The sequence below is a fragment of the Diabrotica virgifera genome, chromosome 1, assembly GCF_917563875.1.
Source record: "Diabrotica virgifera virgifera chromosome 1, PGI_DIABVI_V3a".
NCBI classification, from domain to species: Eukaryota; Metazoa; Arthropoda; class Insecta; order Coleoptera; family Chrysomelidae; genus Diabrotica; species Diabrotica virgifera.
The window spans coordinates 225,963,062-225,983,613 of NC_065443.1; the positions used below are offsets into that span (position 1 = coordinate 225,963,062).

Here is a 20,552-nt window from a genome sequence, read left to right on the forward strand (position 1 = left end):
ATCTGGAACACATAGAAATAATTCTGAAAGAATTGGACACAGCGGGATTGAAATTAAACATTGAAAAATGTCAATTTTTTCAAAAAGAAGTCATTTATTTGGGTTTTCAATTGGACACCAAAACAGTAAGATTAGCCGAAGACAGAGTCAAGCTCATAGATGAATACCCAAGACCAACGAATTTGAAAACATTGAGAGGTTTTCTTGGCACGATTAATTATTTTACAAAGCTGATTCCCGATTTGAGCCAAAAGGAAATCCCTCTGATAAAATTGCTTAAAAAAGGAATAAAATGGAATTGGAAAGAAGAACAGGAGGAAGCTTTCGAAACATTAAAACGAGAATTCGCAAAAGGAACGAAAATATACCACCCCATTTACAATTTACCTTTTATACTCCGAACTGATGCGTCCATACAAAAATTTGCAGGAGTTCTGTCTCAAATACAAAACGACCAAGAAGTGCCGATATGTTTTATATCTCGAGTGACTAAAACACATGAGAGAAAATATAGTGTTACAGAATTGGAGTTTGCCAGTGTACTATATTGCGTAAACAAATTGAGGTTTTACTTATTGGGAGCAAAATTCACAATCGAAACAGACCATGCAGCTTTAGTACATATCATGAAGAATAGATTAGTAAATAATAGAATACATAGAGGCATTCTATTATTACAGGAGTATGATTTTGAGTTCCGATATATAAAAGGAAAAGACAACATAATAGCCGACGCTCTAACACGGGATGAGGACACCGGAAAAAAGGAAACAATTACTCTACAGGTGGGACTAAATAGATTAATACAAGAAGAAGGGATATATTCGTTAAATGAGATAAGGACAAGCCAGGAAGACCTAGAGGAAAGAGAGAAAAGAAGAGCGGAAGTAGAAAATAACATATATTTTAAGAGAATAGACGGAAAGGAACTATATTTAGTGACACAGACATTGGCCGAAAAGATAATAAAGAAATTACATGAGGACAATGGGCATATCGGTAGCAGAAAAGTTTGGCTCGTTTTTAGGGAAAATTACATCAGCCGACAGGATTACCGCATTGCAAAGGAAATTACCCAGAAGTGCGATGTATGTCAAAAATATAAGAGTCGGAATTTCAAAAACGAAAATGTTGCCAAAAATATTGAAGCCCGAAACAAACTAGACATTGTAGCAATAGATATGTTAAGCGATCTAATTATGACCACTAAAAGGAACAAACATATTCTGGTAATGGTGGATGTGTTTTCAAAATACGTAAAATTATATAGTTGCCGCACCACAAAGGGGGAAGAAATATTAAGAAAAATCGACAATTTTATAGCCATAGTAGGAACACCAAAAAAGATTCTACTGGACAATGCAACGTATTTTCGAAATGATCGTTTCAAGGGACAACTTCGAGAACGAGGAATAGAGACAAATTTTGTCAGCATCAGGCATCCACAGAGTAATCCTTCGGAGCAATTCATACAGGAAGTGACGAAATTTCTTCGCATTGCAACAGATGGTCAACATCGCCACTGGGACAGGAAAATGGCGGAAATAGAAAGGTATCTAAATACAATTCCGAGCACAGTAACAAAAGAGACCCCAGAATACATCATGAAGGGTGTAATGCCGATAAGGCCATGGGAAGACCAAGAGCCAAAAGAATATCAACAGGTGATTGAAACCGTACAGAGAAGATTACGGCGAAGCAACGAAAAATATATCCAAAGACAGGAACAAAATAGAAAAAGAAGACCAGTGACTTTCCAAAAGGGTGAAAAAGTACTCGTGAGGGCATTATGAGTATCAAATCTTCCTGGGGGCATTTGCGCAAAGTTGATGCCTGTTTTCGAAGGCCCGTACATCGTGAATAATGAAAATGGGATAAATAGTTATGAGTTGAGGCACAGGAACTCGGAAAAGATCCGAGGAATTTATAATATTCACGATGTATACAAATATCACGAATAAAAGACAGATACATGAAGTAGATAGTAAGTTAGGATATAAGACGTAGATTAAAGTAAGGAAATATACAGGGAGTTGGTTTTGCCTCGAGAAAATTTATTTAAAAATGCAGATAAATTTTATCGAATACAAGGCGGGGATTTGTTATATTTCTATTTGATATGAAAATTAAATTTTGATAATTATAAACAGAATTCAATTTAATATAAAATATTTTCAATTTTCTCAACCACGGGCATATAAATTTAGAACAACCTGTATACAACAAATTGTTATATTTAATTTTAAGAAGTGATTAGAAAAAGCTTACGGAACTCGGGACAATGCTCCGAGAATAAACAAAGTGAATGGCGCGTACCATTATCGTTGTTCGCGGAAGGTTCGATCATTAGCCTATGCTAAATAAGACTCAGTTGAAAGAGATAATAGGTCATTATCGTTGTTCGCGGAAGGTTCGATCATTAGCCTATGCTAAATAAGACTCAGTTGAAGTAGATAATAGGTCATTAAATTTTGTAAATAGTAGAAAGTAATTTTAGAATGGGAATTAACTATTTTTTTTTGAAATCCATTAAGCATATTTAGAAAGATTAAAAATTGGTTTTGAGGAAGACTGCGAATGAGAGTTGGTGGTGGAAGGTTGATTTGTGAATTTGGAAGGGATATTTAGAAAGTAGGGGAATGGATGAAAAAGATAGATCAGAATGTTTAGAGCTGTCGATAGGTGAAGTCCAGTAGTAGACGGTAGTGTACGGAGAGTGAGAAAGCCGGTGTACTTCCGTGAGTGTGGAGTATCTATCGTGGAACGAGAGGTAGGCCAGGTCGAGAGTAAAGAACCTCCTTGAGCCAAGAGTGTCCCGGTAGCTGATTGAAGTTTCGAAAAAGGTAGAAACACGGCATCACGACAGAAGCAGGAACGGGAGCTATACGAGCTAGTTTTCAAAGGAGAACATTACTGGAAGCCAGGACGAGGTTTTGATCGCAGCCAAGGATAGCAGGAAACGTATCTTGTGTGAAGACATTCTCAGTTCACCAGAAAAAGGTCAGTCTCATTTGTTTGGACATGAATGTATGGGTTTTTCGTATTAAATACCACATTTAAAATTGAAGAAACATAATAAATAATATCAGAAAAGCTTCATCAAACTTAAATAGAATTGTTGCTAATAAATCCTAATAGTTAAATATTAATAAAAACTTTCAATTGGAAACCAAAAAGAAATAAGATTCCCATTTGTAAATGTTATGTTTAAGAATAATAAGATCTAGCAAATATTAAGCAGTGATTGCCATTTAAATAAAATAAACAATATTTTGATTATAATTGTAACCCATATGTGTGTATTATTCTACTCTTTTCTTTCCTATCCCGATTAGGAACCATTGAGAAATACTTAGAAGCCACGTAAGTAAGTAATTAATTTTATAAAAAGCCCTGAGATTGAAAACATATTGATATGTGATCTGGTAAATTAATTAGATTATTATTAATGCATTGATTAAATTAAATGACATATAAGAATATTATCTCATATCAATAATCAAGATCACATCAATATATATTATCCCTAAATATAATTCGAAAGCTTGACAGTAAGTCAAAGAGTTTTCTTTGTCTTGTGGTAAAATAAACTGACTGCATCCTCAAGAGTCACTACTTGATATACAGTGCTAGTCAAAAGTCCGTACCCCCCCTCGTATCTTTTGAACGGTTATACATATAATAGTGAAATTTGGAGGGAGGAAATAAACGGACGTACGCTTCTTAACTAGTCATGACAGGTGACGTAATAGTGACAGATGACTTTACAGCGCCACTGTGACAGATCATTTTAAATGGGACCTTATGGCAAGTGACACCTCATTTGAAAGGTATTGATAATACCTATTCAGTCATACTAATTTTTTGGGTTTAATTTGATTTTGATTTTGGTGAATAAATGAAATAAATATAACTTTGTAGTTTCGCATTTAATTATTAAAAATTCAAATGTCCGCCCATGGTTATTTTGTCAAAAAAGTTGACATTTTTCAGCTCTCTAGTAGTTTTTACGTCAACGTCAACCTTTTTGACAAGTAACCATAGGCGGAGGTTTGAATTTTTATTAATTAAATGCGAAACTATGTCTATCTATGTATTATAACGCATAAGTCATATTCTCAGACAAACAGACTGATAAACATGCATAAAATCGGAAGTATATATTTGTTCTGGTCTTCGTAAGGCGCTTCGAACGTTTCTACTATTTCGGCGAATTTAAAACAGTGCTTCCGGTTGAAACTCTAAACTGGAAGTTTTTTCTTCTCACCGAACGCGGAGGTTAAATTTCTCACCTTTAAATACTATCCTTACCTATAAGGCTTCATTAGAGACCTAATTTGTCATTTATCTTGTCTAGTAACGGAGGGGTTGTGATTACAGGCGGACAGATAGACATGGATATTTCAACGTTTTCATTTTTTTTTTTAAAATGGGTGAAAACAACAGAAACAATAATAATATAGGCTGATAGTAATAACATATTTTTTAGGTTATCTCCAGACTCAATTATTGCTGGAACATCTAATTTAACCGGTCCAGGTACTACCATAAAAATAGAACATGTAATAAAACATGAGCTATTCACAATGAAAAAGTTTTATAACTATGATATAGCACTTGTTAAGGTTAGTAATACAAACTTAATCCATATTGGAAAGTTCACTCATCCATATCTGTATAATATTTTTATTGCTATTTTACCTTCTAATAAATTTTAGTTAGCAGAAAAAGTTACTTTCTCTAAAACAATTCAGCCTATAAATCTACCAGAACAAGATGCACAACTACGAGTAGGGACATCCGTTGGAGTTGCAGGATGGGGAAGGACTAAGGTAAATGGTAATACTATATAAACTAAACTAAAAATTCAAGACAAAACGATACAATTTTTTTTCGGAAATATAAAAGAAGTTTTTAATTCACTTTATTAAATTTGGCAAAAAAGATCACCTCTTTAATATCTTTTAGTAGGTATTGGGTCTTTCTAATTCATTCTAAATAGGTAAGGTATAAAGGTGTACCCACATTTTAGTTGGAGTTAATTAAATAATTACTTTTTATCTACTATCCCATATCATGTATAAGCTTTTAGTTTGTGAAAGTTGTCATTATAGATAGCAGTACGTGAAGGGTTTAAAGTGTGCGTGAACTAACAATGTATTTTAAATGGGATTTACTTTTCGCACTGTTTTTTGGCACACTTTCATATCGCACACCTAGTTCAATAGTGCCACAAGTGCAAAACACAATATTCTTGAGAAATGAGCAAAACGTTATGTAGTAAATGCGTTATGCCCTGTAGATAATTTATTTTGAGAGTGACTGGCTTCAAAATTACAATTTAGGTAGTAAATTATACACTTATTGGCTGGATCTTATTACAATTTATTAAAAATAAAACGTTATTATTGTTTTGATAGTTATGGCGATATTGCATTGTGAAGAAAGTCATTTATAAAACGATACCTAGGAGATACGGCGGCAATATAATGAAAAAATCAATTGATTTTTGCAGTTGTGGCCGTATTGAATTATACCGGTTGTATTGTGGCAGTGTATATTATCGCCACATCTCTCTTGATTTTTGCAGTTGTGGCCGTATTGAACGTATTGAATTACATCGGTTGTATTGTGGCAGTGTATATTATCGCCACATCTCCCAGTTATGGCCGTATTGCATTTTCAAAACCTCCAAAAACCCTACAGTGAAATACCGAAGTAACTTACTTTATACTTATCCAAAACAATATTTTAGTTCAGGCTGTATTGCATTAGATGGGCCATTATATAGGCAATATTTTACAGCCTTAACCCAAAATTCGAATTTTTTGCAGTTGTGGCACAATTGAACTAGGTGTGCGATATAATCCAATATCCTTAACTTTAGCGTTGTCATGGTTATGACATGTGAGCAATAAATTACAACAAACGTTTTGACAGTTTTGTGGTTTGAAAGAAGTTTGAATTTTTAAATGTCAAAGTTCTAAAAATTGTAGAAGATAAATGTATTCCAGTGACGAAGAGTTGCAGTTTTTTATTTGTTTATCGTAGATAAAACATTATATGTCACTGTGCGTGAAGTACTTTTTGAGCACTTACGCGGACTGTTTCATAAAAATTATTTTTACTTTAAACTCAATAAGTGACAGATTGATAACCAAATGTATATGATCCTTTAAAAAATATATAAAAACGAATAATTATTCATAAAAAATAAAAATTAAATTCTACATTACCTACTAGACATTGTGCCCTAAAAGTTGTATATCGACCATTGGTATCGATTATTGCTTGATTGTTATGTGGCATCCTATCATTGTATAATATGTGGTACATAACCGTGGTAACGAAGTTACTAAAGGATCTGCGGAGAGGGCACGTGAACTCTAAGCTTTCTTCGTAGAATGTCCCAAGTTGCAGCAGCATTTTCAATCCAGCTGGATTTTTGTAAGATTGGCCTGAATCCAGCTGGATCCAGCGCGGATCCAGGAAAATGTGGAATCACAATAAAAACACGGTTTTAATGTTTTTTTTTGTCTGTATTCTAAATTTTTTAATTTTTAAATTTCTAAATTTTTAAACATGAATTATTTAGTTTCTTGAAAGTGAGACCTTAAAAAACTTACTTCGAACAGAACTGCACATATAGCCGGTTGCGGAGAAAGCTATTCCGGCCTCTGTGCTGGTCGGTTTTAAGGTAATCAAATAGTCATAGACCATTGACAAATGATCGCCTTCCACTCCGTTGGCCTCATAAACTGCCATTTCCTTTTCCAAAATGATTTCGTAATCTTTTTGAGAACCAATTTTTTTTTGGTTATAAAAGTTTTCTTTTTTTTTCGTTTCAATTCAATCTCAATGCAAATTATGTTGCGATTATGTTGCGCAGTGCTTCCGATAGATTGGCATTAAGGCTAGAGTCCTGGCTATTTAGTTTGTCTAAGGCAAATGTCATGATTGTGTCGGCCGTTATCAAAGTGGACTCTCTTCTGCAAAGAGCTTCTACAGCCAGTTTTACCGGTTAGAGGGTGGCCATCAACTCATTGATTATTGACCACTCGCCAGCAGAACATTTTATCACAGAATCAATGTCTATCAACGCTTTATCGATGCAAACTTTTAGGCTGTAGATACTTTCCAGCATACTGAGCTACTCCTAGCGCGATATAATGGCTAGTTGCCGACTCACGGCTTTGAATAAAGAGGCTAATGAAGACATTCAGTAACTTATTTTAAATTTGACACGTTTGCGGATCCGCGCTGCTGGATCCAGCCCGGTTTGCTGGATGCAGCATGTAAAAAAGCGCTGGATCCAGCTGGATTGCTGGATGCTAATTCCAGCAATTGCGATCTCTAGTCCCAAGCATGTTTAATGGGATTGAGGTCTTTAGAGATGAGGCATGGGAAACGATGAATTCCATGCAAATGTCTATTATCTTCGACAACTGCAGATCTATGTCGTCCAGAATTATCGCCGAGAAAAAACTGGTCCCCAATGACTGCATAAAAAAGGAACGATGTTCACTAATGTCCTGCCTATACATATCACCATTCATAGTGTCCTGTCGAAGGTAGAGATCTATTCTTCGACCGAAACAGATACCAGCCTAAACTGTAACACCACCACCTCCAAAAGGATGAATCCTCTGACACGGTCTTTGATTTCTTGGTATCCTTGGTCTTTTCCATACGTACTCAACGGCTATCTAAATATCGGCAAAATCTGGACAAGTATGTGAACAATACTGAATGCTATATTCATTTCTCCAATTTAAATGTGCTATAGCCCAATCTAATCTTTGACGCCTATATCGTAAGTCAATGGTACACGTCTCAAAGGACGCTTAGATACAAAAACAGATAGTTTTAGTGAAAACAAGGGCACGAGTGGCATCTTGAAAGCGCTGTAACGGTGTTCGTGTAGAAAAAAAGGCTCATTTCGCGTAGTTAGTGTAACATATCGGTTATCTCTAGCCGAGGTAACTCTAAGGGCCAATTTCTCATATCGAGTTCAACTCTAGTTTAACCTGAACTTCTAGTAAACGTCAGTTTAAAGTCAAAATCGTCTTTCTCAATTCACGTTCAACCGATGGCAGTTTAAACTTGAACGATGCTTGAACGGTGGAATTCGGCCGCTCAAAGATTTCAGAACTTAGTTCAGATGATTTCATGGACTACGCATGCGTTGCATTAACACGAAACGCTGTCATAATATAAATATATCCTATTTTATTATATTAAGCCTAACGATAAACGATAGCATTATTTTTGTTTTTATAATATTTATTTATAATTATTAAAATGACTATTTGACTATAAATACTTAAATTTAACATTATTCAAAAACAGCATAAAAAAGGTACTTCAAAATGGCGACAGTTTTTTACCTTTTGCCATCTACTGGCATTTCTCGAAAGCTGTAGAACGAGCACTGACATGAACGTGCAATGAGAAATGCATTCCAAACAAAACCTAAGATCACCAGGGTCAATTTCTCATATCTGCGGTAATCTATGGTTCAGTTGAACCAGGTTCACCGGTGATCTACGGTTTTGTTGGGAATGTATTTCTCATTGCACGTTCATGTCAGCGCTCGTTCTACAGCTTTCGAGAAATGCCAATAGATGGCAAAAGGTAAAAATCTGTCGCCATTTTGAACTACCTTTTTTATGCTGTTTTTGAATAAAGCTAAATTTAAGTATTTATAGTCAAATAGTCATTTTAATAATTATAAATAAATATTATATAAACAAAAATAATGTTATCGTTTATCGTTAGGCTTAATAAAATATATAATAAAATAGGATATATTTATACATATACATCCCAGGCAACCAAGTGACGTCATATAACGTCGAGGAAACGTCAGCTTTGGTTGAATATATACACGTGTTTGAACATTACGTCATATAGGCGTCTTTTGTAGGTGATTTTAAATACGTAAGATTAATGACGAAAAAACGTTTTCATTTCAGACAGCTAAGTCTGATGTCACAAAATTGGGAGGAGCTTAAAAAGCTTGTTTGTATTGACTCAAAACAATTTCGTTTATAACGTTGTTCATAAGAAATTTCTCATTTATTGTTTACGTGGTTTGTGTCCTGTGTGATAAAATAATACTTTTAATTTAGATACCTTAGTTGAAGAAACGTGTTAATTGAGAGATTTTTATTCGTTTTTGCTCAGTGAGTTAGTTTAATGCAGTAATTCTTCTTGTCAACTATTTGAGGTTATGTTTATTTGTGTTTGATGTTTATTTTCTGTTAATGAACTAATTATGTGTTATCGAGTATAATTAAATTAATTTTTAGCCTACATTTTCATGTTACCTATTTTTTATACTATTTTGAAACATCTGAAAGAGGTCACTTTTTGAAAGTATTAAAGACTTCATTTTACCGACGGCGACGTGTTAAAGTCGTCATCTTTTTTACATTTGAAAATAGTCACAATCTCGACGTGAAAAAAACGTAGGTACAATGACGTTTTAAAATCGTCACAATTATTACGTCAAATCGATGAGACAAATACACGTGATTTTTAACGTCAGTGCTACGTCATAGAAACACGTCAATTGGTCATTTCTATTACGTGTTATCTACGTTATAAAAACGTCGTTTGGTTGCCTGGGATATGACAGCGTTTCGTGTTAATACAACGCATGCGTAGTCCATGAAATCATCTGAACTGAGTTCTGAAATCTTTGAACGGCCGAATTCCACCGTTCAAGCATCGTTCAAGTTTAAACTGCCATCGGTTGAACGTGCGAATTGAGAAAGACGATTTTGACTTTAAACTGACGTTTACTAGAAGTTCAGGTTAAACTGGAGTTGAACTCGATATGAGAAATTGACCCTAAGCCGACCTGTTCTTTGCCTTTCAGCAACATTTCCGCTGTTCCGAAATCTAGACCAAATCCAGAAATAACACTAAGTGCAAAAGTCTTTGCAAACGATTGAAAATATTGACAACTTCGACTTGTAAGGTACCATTTGGAAGCATCTCCTCGGCTCTGTATTCTTGGTGCTTCTTAGTCCTTCTTGGTACTACCCTTTGGTCACTACTGGACTTGGTGCTTCCTTTATTCCAATAAAATGAAAACATGGACTAAACAATTTATTGCTATTTTATTTAAATTATTTATTTCTTTGAATAAAAAAATCTTAACACAAAAAACTAGTGTTAATTGCTGATGTAGATAAGTGACATGATTTATATCGTGGAGCACAATTTTATTATATTAATATTAATTTAATTTTTAGCTATATCTCAAAGTTTATTGTCATAGTATCAATAATAGGATTAAAATTCAAATTATTTGGCCAAGTTTCCAAATTTATCTAATAAGGTTACAAATGATGGCCAACTGTACCTACAGTTTACAAATACGGTGTACAAATAATTTATTTTGATTCATTTGAAAACACTATGAACAATAAAAAATGTTATCGCCAACCGTCACTAAAGTCATTCATTATTGTACTTCTTTGCCCTCATTTGCGGCAGTAAAGTAACACTTTGTTGTATTGAAAGAAGAATTTTACTTTACCTGCCGCGATTATTAATAAAATTAACCGAGATTGACTGTAAGTGCTCGATGGCAGTAATCGATTATTTATTTGAGAGAACTTAAAATTTATTTACCTTAATTATTAAAAATATTATACAAAATTTATGTTATTATTTTAAATTTATGTCAAAAGTTAAATTATGTAATATTTTGTAATTATTCATAAAAAATAATTTAAAACTTCACAAATTTAGTAATCAGGTATTCAATATTGATAACTATCGATTAAACATCGAGACCGGCCGCGAACCCTAACAACACAAAACATTCCAGGAATGTACTATCAAAGTTCTATTAATGTTTGAATGTCCTGGACATTCAAGGAACATTCGGTGAACATCTGATTAAGTTATTCGTGGAATGTTACCACAAGACATTCTATGAACATACTACCAATGTCCTATTTGTTAAGAGAGGCCATTTACTATTCAATTTGCATTCATGGTCAAATTTGCCGCGCGTGTATATTATGTATTTAGGCAATCCAAACCACGTGCCTTCTGATTCTGGTTGGCATAAGTTACAGGTACAGGTTACAGAGGTTATGTTTGCAATATCATTTCATTTCATTGTTTATCCTCGTATTTTGTCTATTTTGGATTCATTTGGATTTTGTTTGCTGTATTTTGTGAACTTTATAAACTTTACCACACTGCAAAGTGATTATTTAAGGAAATTATTGCAAACTCCAGATGTTTGGAGAAAGGTAGGGGAAACAATTTTTATTTACTGTTTATTTTTCTCTGATATTTATCAATATTGAAGAATTTTGCAAACAATAACATTATTTCTTTTATTATTTTAGATATTTATTGAAGCTGAAAATAATTGGGGATTTAGATCCATATACAATTCAGTCAGAATTGGATTTTACCATAAAGTGCATTCCACCAAATTACTATTATAGATATTTATACATATCTGGTGGAGCCTTGCAGTTACTACTCTAAGCAGCAGATGAAAGCATACAAAAGCCTTCAGGCACATAAATATTTTACAGCTGGATTTGTTTTTAAAGTTGGAGCAAAGTTGCAAGTCACAAGCAACAACTTCGTAAGTACCTACAAGAATATTGAGGAAATCCAGCTCCTCGATACTACAGGGCCAACTAGAAGATTGCAGAGGACAAAGCCTTTTGAACTAGTTTGAGTGATAAGTGATAGTGAAAAGCAGAGCATAATGCTTGTGTGCCTGTGTATGTTAGACTAGTGCGGTTAGAAAAGCAGAGCATAGTGCTTGTGTGCCCATTAGATTAGATAAGAAATGCTATGGGGCAAGCTCTTCATTTTAAGGAATAGTAGTAATTTAGGTTAAATTAAAATTGCTCATTGGTCAGAGTTATGACCAGATTGTAATTATAATGTACAATTCAATACAATCAATCGTCATCGAAGTGATGATTATGGAAAAAATATATGACAAGATTTTGTACAATAAAAATGTTTATATTTATAAAGGATGTATTATTTGGTATGGCCACATATACTTCTGGTATATGGTCGGTGATGTGACAATACCTCCTATCTGCTTTTTCATGAATTTTGTAGGAGATGAAAGTTTGGACCACTTCCTGTTTTCATATATTTTTTGACTTGTTTCGTAGCAAATTCAACTATCTATTTACTACAAAACATGTCAAAACTTATGTATGAAAACAGGAGATGACCTTAAAAAATGTTTTTCGTCTCCTGCAAAACTCATGAAAAAACATATAGGAGGTATTGTCACATCACTGACGATATATTTCAGAGAATGTCTAAAAAATATACTTTGAATGTCCTAAGAATATTCGTAGACATTCATGGAATGTTTCAACAAGACATTCAGTCTAAAAAATGTACTGTGAATGTTCAAAGAACATTCGTAGACATTCATGGAATGTTCCAACAAGACATTCAAGGAATGTTTAAAATGCTGACACAGCACTTTCCTGGGACTTTCCAGGGACGTTAATGTGCTTTTAGGGACATTCCAGGAATGTTTTCAATGTCCTGTGTGTACCTTCTAGGAACATTCCTGGAATGTTTTGTGTTATTAGGGAAAGTCATCTGTCATTACTGTCATAAGAAATGTTTATTTTGTCTAAAATTAAAAAATGTTGTATGCACCACGTTAGTAAAGACTCTTTATCGAAATGGTCAGTTACTCGTCTCGCTCGCTTCGCTCACTCTGCTCATAACATCATACTCGTTTGATAAAGAGTCACTTTACTGCCTTGGTACATAAATAACTATTAAATAGTTTTTATTAAAATAAATATTAAAATTTTTATAACCACTTTTTGCAAATAAAATTAAAGTATGAAATAATTTAATGTTAAGTAAATATTATTTAGTTCTTAAGTATACATTCTTAAAAAAAGAAATTACTTTCAGCTAAATGGACCACCGTCGAAAGTTTTGATGGAAACCAACGTTACCGTTACAGACCACCATTTTGGGAAAACTATAATTTTTGCTTATAATAAGCAATCAGGAACTTGCGAGGTAAATTTTCTACTACAAAAAATAAATTTTATTTTACTTTTTATGTCATACCGGTTTAATATTTTGTATTTATTACTTAGTTACGAACCACATAATGGTATACAAAATTAGTGCAATAGGAAACAACAAAAATTAAACACTTACGCATTCAGTATTATTTTCTGCCATCTACTGTTGAAATTAAGTGTATTCCTTGTATGTTTCTTTGGATTTTTTCGATAACAGATTCTGAGTCGCTTTTTTGGCTTTTTTTTTAACTATTTATTCAGAAATATTGAATTTCTCTTTTATTCCGACTTTTTTTTGACAATGTCACATAGAAAAACTTTGTTTACGTTAATAACAAATTGCTAATCAACATCACTTTCCTAGCAACGGTACTAAATACCTGCTGCGACACAATACTACTTCTAATTAATATAAAATAAAATTAGAACGTTAATTGATGCAATGAACCGGTATGACTTAAAGTTTTTAATCGCCACGTGCATTACTAGACGTTTAAACCCTCCGGCGATATATAAACTCTCGAGCCAGAGGCCCTCGGTTTATAAGCTTGTCATCCTTGGGATACAAAGATCTATTTAATGCCCTTGATACATAAATAACTATTAAAAACAGCACCACCAAGATAAAAGTCGAAAGCTTACAGGGCGACTCCACAAGATACCTATTTAAAAAAATTAGAACGGAAAGAAGCAGAAACACGTATATCACGGAAAGTGACAGAGTCAAACAAAGCTGGTCAAAAATTAAGTCTTATATCTTAGCCTCAACCAAGGAAGTTCTTGGTGAAAGAAACATTAATAAAAAAAAAATCGCTCCCAAGGCGAAGAACTCAATGGTTTTGTACACAAGTGAAGGAAAAATGCAAATAAAAGAATAAAGCTTACCAACGTACATGTCAACTAAGATACAAGAGGCATACGATAATTATAAGGCAATAACAAATAGGGCTTTACATCGATTGTCATTTGTTTCGAGCTTCTGTCATGTGTCACCTAATATTAATATATCTATGTCATACGTATTTGGTTTGTATAATTGGTATATACCAATAACGTATGACGTAGATATATTAATAATATGTGACACATGACAGAATCTCGAAACAAATGACTGTGAACGAAAAGCCCTATGAAACACATTCACTCGCAAGAAGAATAAAAAGTGATCACTGGGAACGTTTTTTGAAAAAACTGGAACATGAATTTTAAAGTCTGCAAAAGAAAATATGGCGCTTTATAAGAGGTCAAAGAACGGAGGTAAAGGAACTAATAGAACGAAAACACATAGAAAAAGATACATGGATTGACTACCTAAAAAACTCTATGCAGAGGAAGAACAAATGACGCTAGAACCGGAAACAATAGAAATTAACACAAATAAAGATGTTGATATTACACAGTAAGTTCGAAAAACACTTGAAAAGCTGAAGAAAAGAAAAGCAGGTAAGGACGGAATACCAAACAAATTACTGAAATACTGTGGAGCAGTGATGACGGAACAATTAACAACATTAATTAACAAAATCATAAAACACAATAAAATACCGGAAGGATGGAGAACTCGCGAACTAATTTTACTATTAAACAAGGAGATAAAAAGCAGCCAGAAAACTACACTGAACCAAAAAAGTACGTAAATTTAATGAAAAAAACATTGATTCAAAAACGGGGAGCATTAATTTTTGTCCAAAGATCAGTATCGTTGGTCCAATGTAAGTAGATGCATTAACTAATGCTCAAAAACATTAACTTCTATGAATTTGTACGTTCATTCAATGTACTTTCTAGTTAAGAATTAATGTCCCGATACATTGATTCAATGTACCGATCCATTGATTCAATGTACCGATACATTGATTCAGTGTACCGATACATTTATTCTTAACTAGAAAGTACATTGAATGAACGTACTAATTCATAAAAATTAATGTTTTTGAGCATTAGTTAATGTATCTACTTACATTGGACCAATGATACTGATTTTTGGACGAAAATTAATGCTCCCCGTTTTGGAATCAATGTTTTTTTCATTATATTTACGTACCTTTTTGGTTCAGTGCACCTATAGTAGATTATACTACGAGTCAATAATGATGGCTATTATTCCCGAGGAATATTTACGAACCGAGCCGCGTTAGCGGCGAGGGAGTAACATTCCGAGGGAATGAGAGCCATTATTGCGAGTAGTATACTCTACTTTATCTACGACAAATTAATTAATTTAAGATTTTTAATGAACAACTTTATTTGTTAAAAACATTAAAATTAGTAATAGTACAATTAATAAACTGAATTGGTTGAGAATCATCATTAACTTTAGTAGAGTTTTTAATACAAATATTTGGGATCTCGATTGCTGTAGAACAAGAAGATGGTACATTACTGTTTATCTCTTTAGCGATAGTATCTGCTGTAGTTGCCTTGTTTCTCATAGACTGATCAATGTATCCTTCAGCTACCTGTGTTGACTTCCAGCCCCCATGACGCTTTAATCCAGTTAAATTGCCTCCTCCATCAATATACATAGATTTAATCATTGAATAGAATGACCATAATGAAGACGGTTTATATTTTGCACTTAATTCAGCGAAATAGGCCAGCAGAACATTTTCGGAAAATGATTTCGCGTTGTTTCGAACACGCCATTCGTTGAAGGTTGCGTACGTTTTATTATAAATGGATTTCGATGTTTCAGGTATTAAGGTAGATGCTGTTGCTGTAGCTAGTTCTACAATTTCTGGTGGTGTACAATTAAAAGATCCTTCATTTTCGTCCATCTCAACACAAACTGTCAAATATACTATTCGTTTGACAGTGACACTTTTTGAGGTTGATTATTTTGTTTCCGTGGTGAATTTTGTGATTGTTGTGCCAGAGGGATTAATAGCTATTAATCCCGCATTATTAATCCCTAAGGGATTATTATATGGCATTATATTGCAAACACCACAAGTATAATACATATATTATGTATCAGTCGTAGATAAAAGATTTAATTTACTAATCTTTTATAAGATTATACCATTTAGAAATATTTTCAAATGGTTCCTATTTTCTTTTACCTGGGTATTTGAATCGCTTATTTATGAATGGCCTCATGTCACTTTTTTTCAAATTTTAGTTTAACTTAGAAAATGATAACCCATATGTTCGCACATCGTTTGCTTACGAAAAGCCTCAGGTCTTGTTATTTCTTTATCAGATATATTAGTTTTAAATTATTGTTTATTTATGAAAAACCTCATGTCGATGACAAGGGGCTTTTCATAAATAAAAGCACTGTTGGCAACATACTGTTTCAGATGAAAATAAAATTGAGAAAAACAAAAAAAAAAAAGGAAATGTTTACTATTTCTTCCTACCATGAATTTACTTGCGAAAGATTTAAAAAGGAGTGGTTATTGTACCTGATTTTACAGGTGGATTTCTTAGCAAAATCTTCAAATTATTATCTAATCCACTATCTATTGCTGAGCCATTTTTCCCTTCCTCACTAGCAAGGAAAACTCATGAATCAAAAGTTCCAATTCATCAAGAAAAAATTAATGACCTGAAGAAACTTTTGCAGTACGTCCCTCAAGAACACAAGTGGTTTGTTTTACAATGGCCTACAGTTGCAGCCAAAAAATGAGCAAAAATGTATAAAATGGCAATTAATTTTAGCTAATTGTATTGTCTTCGAACTGTTTTAATAAAGTAATAATAATTATAAATAAACACGGTGTAAATTCATCCACAAATCAAAACTTTCCCCGTAAAACAACACTTTTGTTTATGAAAGGCCTTTTGTCAGATATTTTTAATAATAAAAAAAAATACAGTATTGATTTTAAAAAGGGTAACTAACATGATTTATTTTGAGTTTTAAGGTCCTTAAAATGTTTCGAAAAATCAGAAAAGTATAAAATTGTTTTTTATAAAACTAAACAATTTTTTCTTGTTTCCCAAAATTTACATTTTGTGACAAGAGGCCTTTCATAAATAAGCGATTCATTTGTCTTATTTACGATTAGATTTTCAAAAATTTACAAAGAACAAAAATTAATTAATATTAGATTACTACATACATATGTAGGATGTAGGATACATATTGAATAATGAAAGAGGTGCTTACATTCAGTAATGTCTTCATGGGTAATCTTTTCAAATAAAAATTTATTTGTTTTATCCTTGATATGAATTTCACACTGAAGAAAGGAGATAATTTTTTCGAAATTGCTGTCCCATCCATCAATAAGTCCATTTCCATTTCCAAATGCCACTCCAAAGGCCATATCAATCTGCAAAAGTGGAAATAGAGGTACAACTTTTTTTTTTGTAGAAATCCAAGAAAATAATTTATAAAAAAATATAAAAAAAATTTTTAGGAAACGCTTTTCTTTAGTTCCGAGTGACTAAAATTAAAAGTATTAAAAAATCAACTAAAAAGCAAAAAAATTGAAAAAATCCAACACATTCGTCAAAGAAAAGCGTGGCGCATCTTCATCGAATAAACTGTTTTCGCCCCACGCTTTTCTTTAACGAATGTGTTGGATTTTTTCAATTTTTTTTATTTTTTGCTTTTTAGTTGATTTTTTAATATTTTTAAGTTTAGTCACTCGGAACTAAAGAAAAGCGTTTCCTAAAAATTTTTTTTTATATTTTTTTATTTTTTACTTTTTAGTCTTACACTTTTCAAACATTAAAATATATCGTCATGTTTATTAAAATATGTATATAAAACATATGATGTACAAACATAAAAAGTAAGTAGTCGGAATCGGCAAAAAAATTGAAACTGCATTGTTTATTGTGAAGCAAAACGTAAACAATTAACGTAAAAAGTGAAATTATGTAGAGTTCATATCATTATCTACAATCCGTAAAAATTTCAAATTTCTACATTGTAAAAAACAAGAGAATTTAAGCATTTTCCATTAAAATCGTTTTTTTTTTATTTAAACAATTATTAAACATAAACAAATCTTTTTTATTGACTATTCGTGTATTGTTCCTGCGAATGCATATGTCTGCAAATTTTCATTCATTTGCATTGAAGAAAAGGCAGGCAAATTAACCTCTAAAGATTTGACGCAAGCTATTGAACTAATATTGAACTAAAGAAAAGCGTTTAAAAAGAGAAGAATGTGTGTAACTTATTAAATTTAAATTAAAATACATGTTACTGCTGTCAGAAACCAGACAAAAATGTTTATATCACAAATAAGAATATTTAATTTATTCGAAAAGCAATGTTTAATTCTGAAATACACATTTTTTTCTGTTTAGGGACAACTGTAAAATGTATTCTGAGTTAAATAAATTACATACATTCTTCTTTTTTGTCAAATAATCTAATTAAAAAATTATTTTTGGACACCCTGTACAAATAATTATATAAATTTTTATATTACTGAATAAAGAATTGAATGACCTTGTAAATGAGCTATCGCATATCCCCTATTCTCATTTAAAAAAATCATCGATTACGTCATCGCGCCCAGATGGATGACGTCACTAGTATGACATATATGCCAAAATATCGTAATTTAAAAATAAAAATCGACCTCTTTCGGGATTTTTCCTTAAAGTCGCCTTTTTACGAAATAACCAATTTATTCCTTTCATTTGCATCGTACTGTATAAACAAATATATGAATGTTCAAAATTTAAAACTTTATTGTTTATTTATGACGCATAACGTAAACAATTAACGTAAAAAGTGAAATTATGTATAGGTTATATCATTACCTACAATCCGTAAAAGTTTCAAATTTCTACATTGTAAAAAACAAGAGAATTTAGGCCTTTTTCCATTAAAATCGTTTTTTTTATTTAAACAATTAATAAACATAAACAAAAATTTTTCGTTGTCTATTCGTGTATTGTTCCCGCGAATGCATATGTCTGCAAATTTTCATTCATTTGCATGGAAGAAAAGGTAGTCAAATTAACATCCAAAGATTTGACGCAATCTATTGAACTAAATAAAACCGTTTAATAAATAGTTAAAAATATATGTAAATACATACCTTGGAAAAATCAACCAAATCACTAGTGCCAAACACCGCTCTTCAGAGTCTGCAGGGTGACTGTCTGCTAGGAGGCTGCAACTGTTGTCACGTGATTTTTTTACACCAATAAAAACACTTATAGAGTTTTAAGAAATGTATCGGTTTATGTACAAGATTATTGCTACAATGTATTGATCATTGATTCAGGTATATTACATTAAAACAATGATTGCGTTACATCAAAACAACGTATTGAGTTATTAATCAAAGTCGAAAACATTGATTTGATGTTACGAAAACATTGATTCAATAAACGAGTGCGTAATTTAAAGAACACTGTACATTAGCGCAACGTTTTATATTCATTAATTTAACCGCATAATCCTGATGTATAGTTTCATATATACAATGAACAAATTATTAGTATTATGAAAAAAGTCATTGGATCGAGAAAACGATTCATTGAATTAATGATTATATTCATTATTTTTTAATGAATAGAATTACATTGTAATAATGAATATGGTCATTACTTAATGACTACGTGTTTATTGTATTAACGAAATTTTCATTGAATCAATGTAAAAAAAGTCAATGATTGGCGTTCATTGGTACTATGTACAATATTTTTTTCAATGTACAGAGGTATCAACTTGTTAAATACTACCCTAAAATTTACAGCTAAAATTCTACAAGAACTAATGAATTAGATTAGAGGATAAGTTTAGCAGATAAACAACAGGGTTTTCGTACTGGAAGATCGTGTACAGATACAAAATTCGTCATAAACCAAATTACTGAGAAATCACTAGAGTATAATAGACCAGCATATCTAGTATGTCTGATTGACTTGAAGAAAGCATTCAAAATTCCATACGAAAATTTCTTGAGGCTTTTATTTTCAAACAGTATGTACGATTGACATGAATAGGTACTTAATCTTGACAAAATTTTTTAGGGCGATTCAGGAGGTCCTTTAGAGCTAGATGGTACGTTGGTGGGTATTATGTCAGGCAGTATGGCTGCTTGTGAAAGTCAGTTTCCTGCTATTTACACACACGTTGCCTTGTTCCGTACATGGATAAAAGAAAAAATTGGTATCTAATTAAATAGCGATAACAGTCATTTGTTAAAATGTTTATTAATTGATGTTAACTTTAATAAATACTGGAAGTATGTAGATTGTTTACTTTCTTGTAAAACCTGCGTACCGTAAAACACATAAAAACACATGAATGGACATTAATGAGTAAATACTAGGAATTTTGTACAGCAAGATGAATCGTCCTGCAACCTTTTGCATTCGATTCGAGACAGTGTCAGACGATTTTGTGAACCAAATTGATCTCCGGGAAACATTTTTGTGCACGAGAAAATGCATCTTTAAAGTGCATCTCGAAGAGATGGAGAATAAAACATTTAGAACTCAGGAAATATTGACGGAAATGAGTTCAATTTTGATATTTGGGGGTTTTGGAGGTCACTGAACCCAAAT

The 20,552-nt window shown here is 32.4% G+C and overlaps 1 protein-coding gene across 1 annotated transcript in view; it reads left to right on the forward strand.

Moving 5' to 3' along the window:
* LOC126879030 (trypsin-1-like) overlaps positions 1 to 20,237 on the forward strand; it is a 42,426-nt gene extending 22,189 nt beyond the window's left edge. Inside the window, exons 3-6 of the mRNA XM_050641911.1 lie at positions 4,490 to 4,625; positions 4,719 to 4,832; positions 12,946 to 13,056; positions 20,016 to 20,237. Of these exons, the coding sequence (XP_050497868.1) occupies positions 4,490 to 4,625; positions 4,719 to 4,832; positions 12,946 to 13,056; positions 20,016 to 20,162 (508 nt within the window). The 3' untranslated portion in view covers positions 20,163 to 20,237. The remainder of the gene's footprint in view (positions 1 to 4,489; positions 4,626 to 4,718; positions 4,833 to 12,945; positions 13,057 to 20,015) is intronic.
* The last annotated feature ends 315 nt before the right edge of the window (positions 20,238 to 20,552 follow it).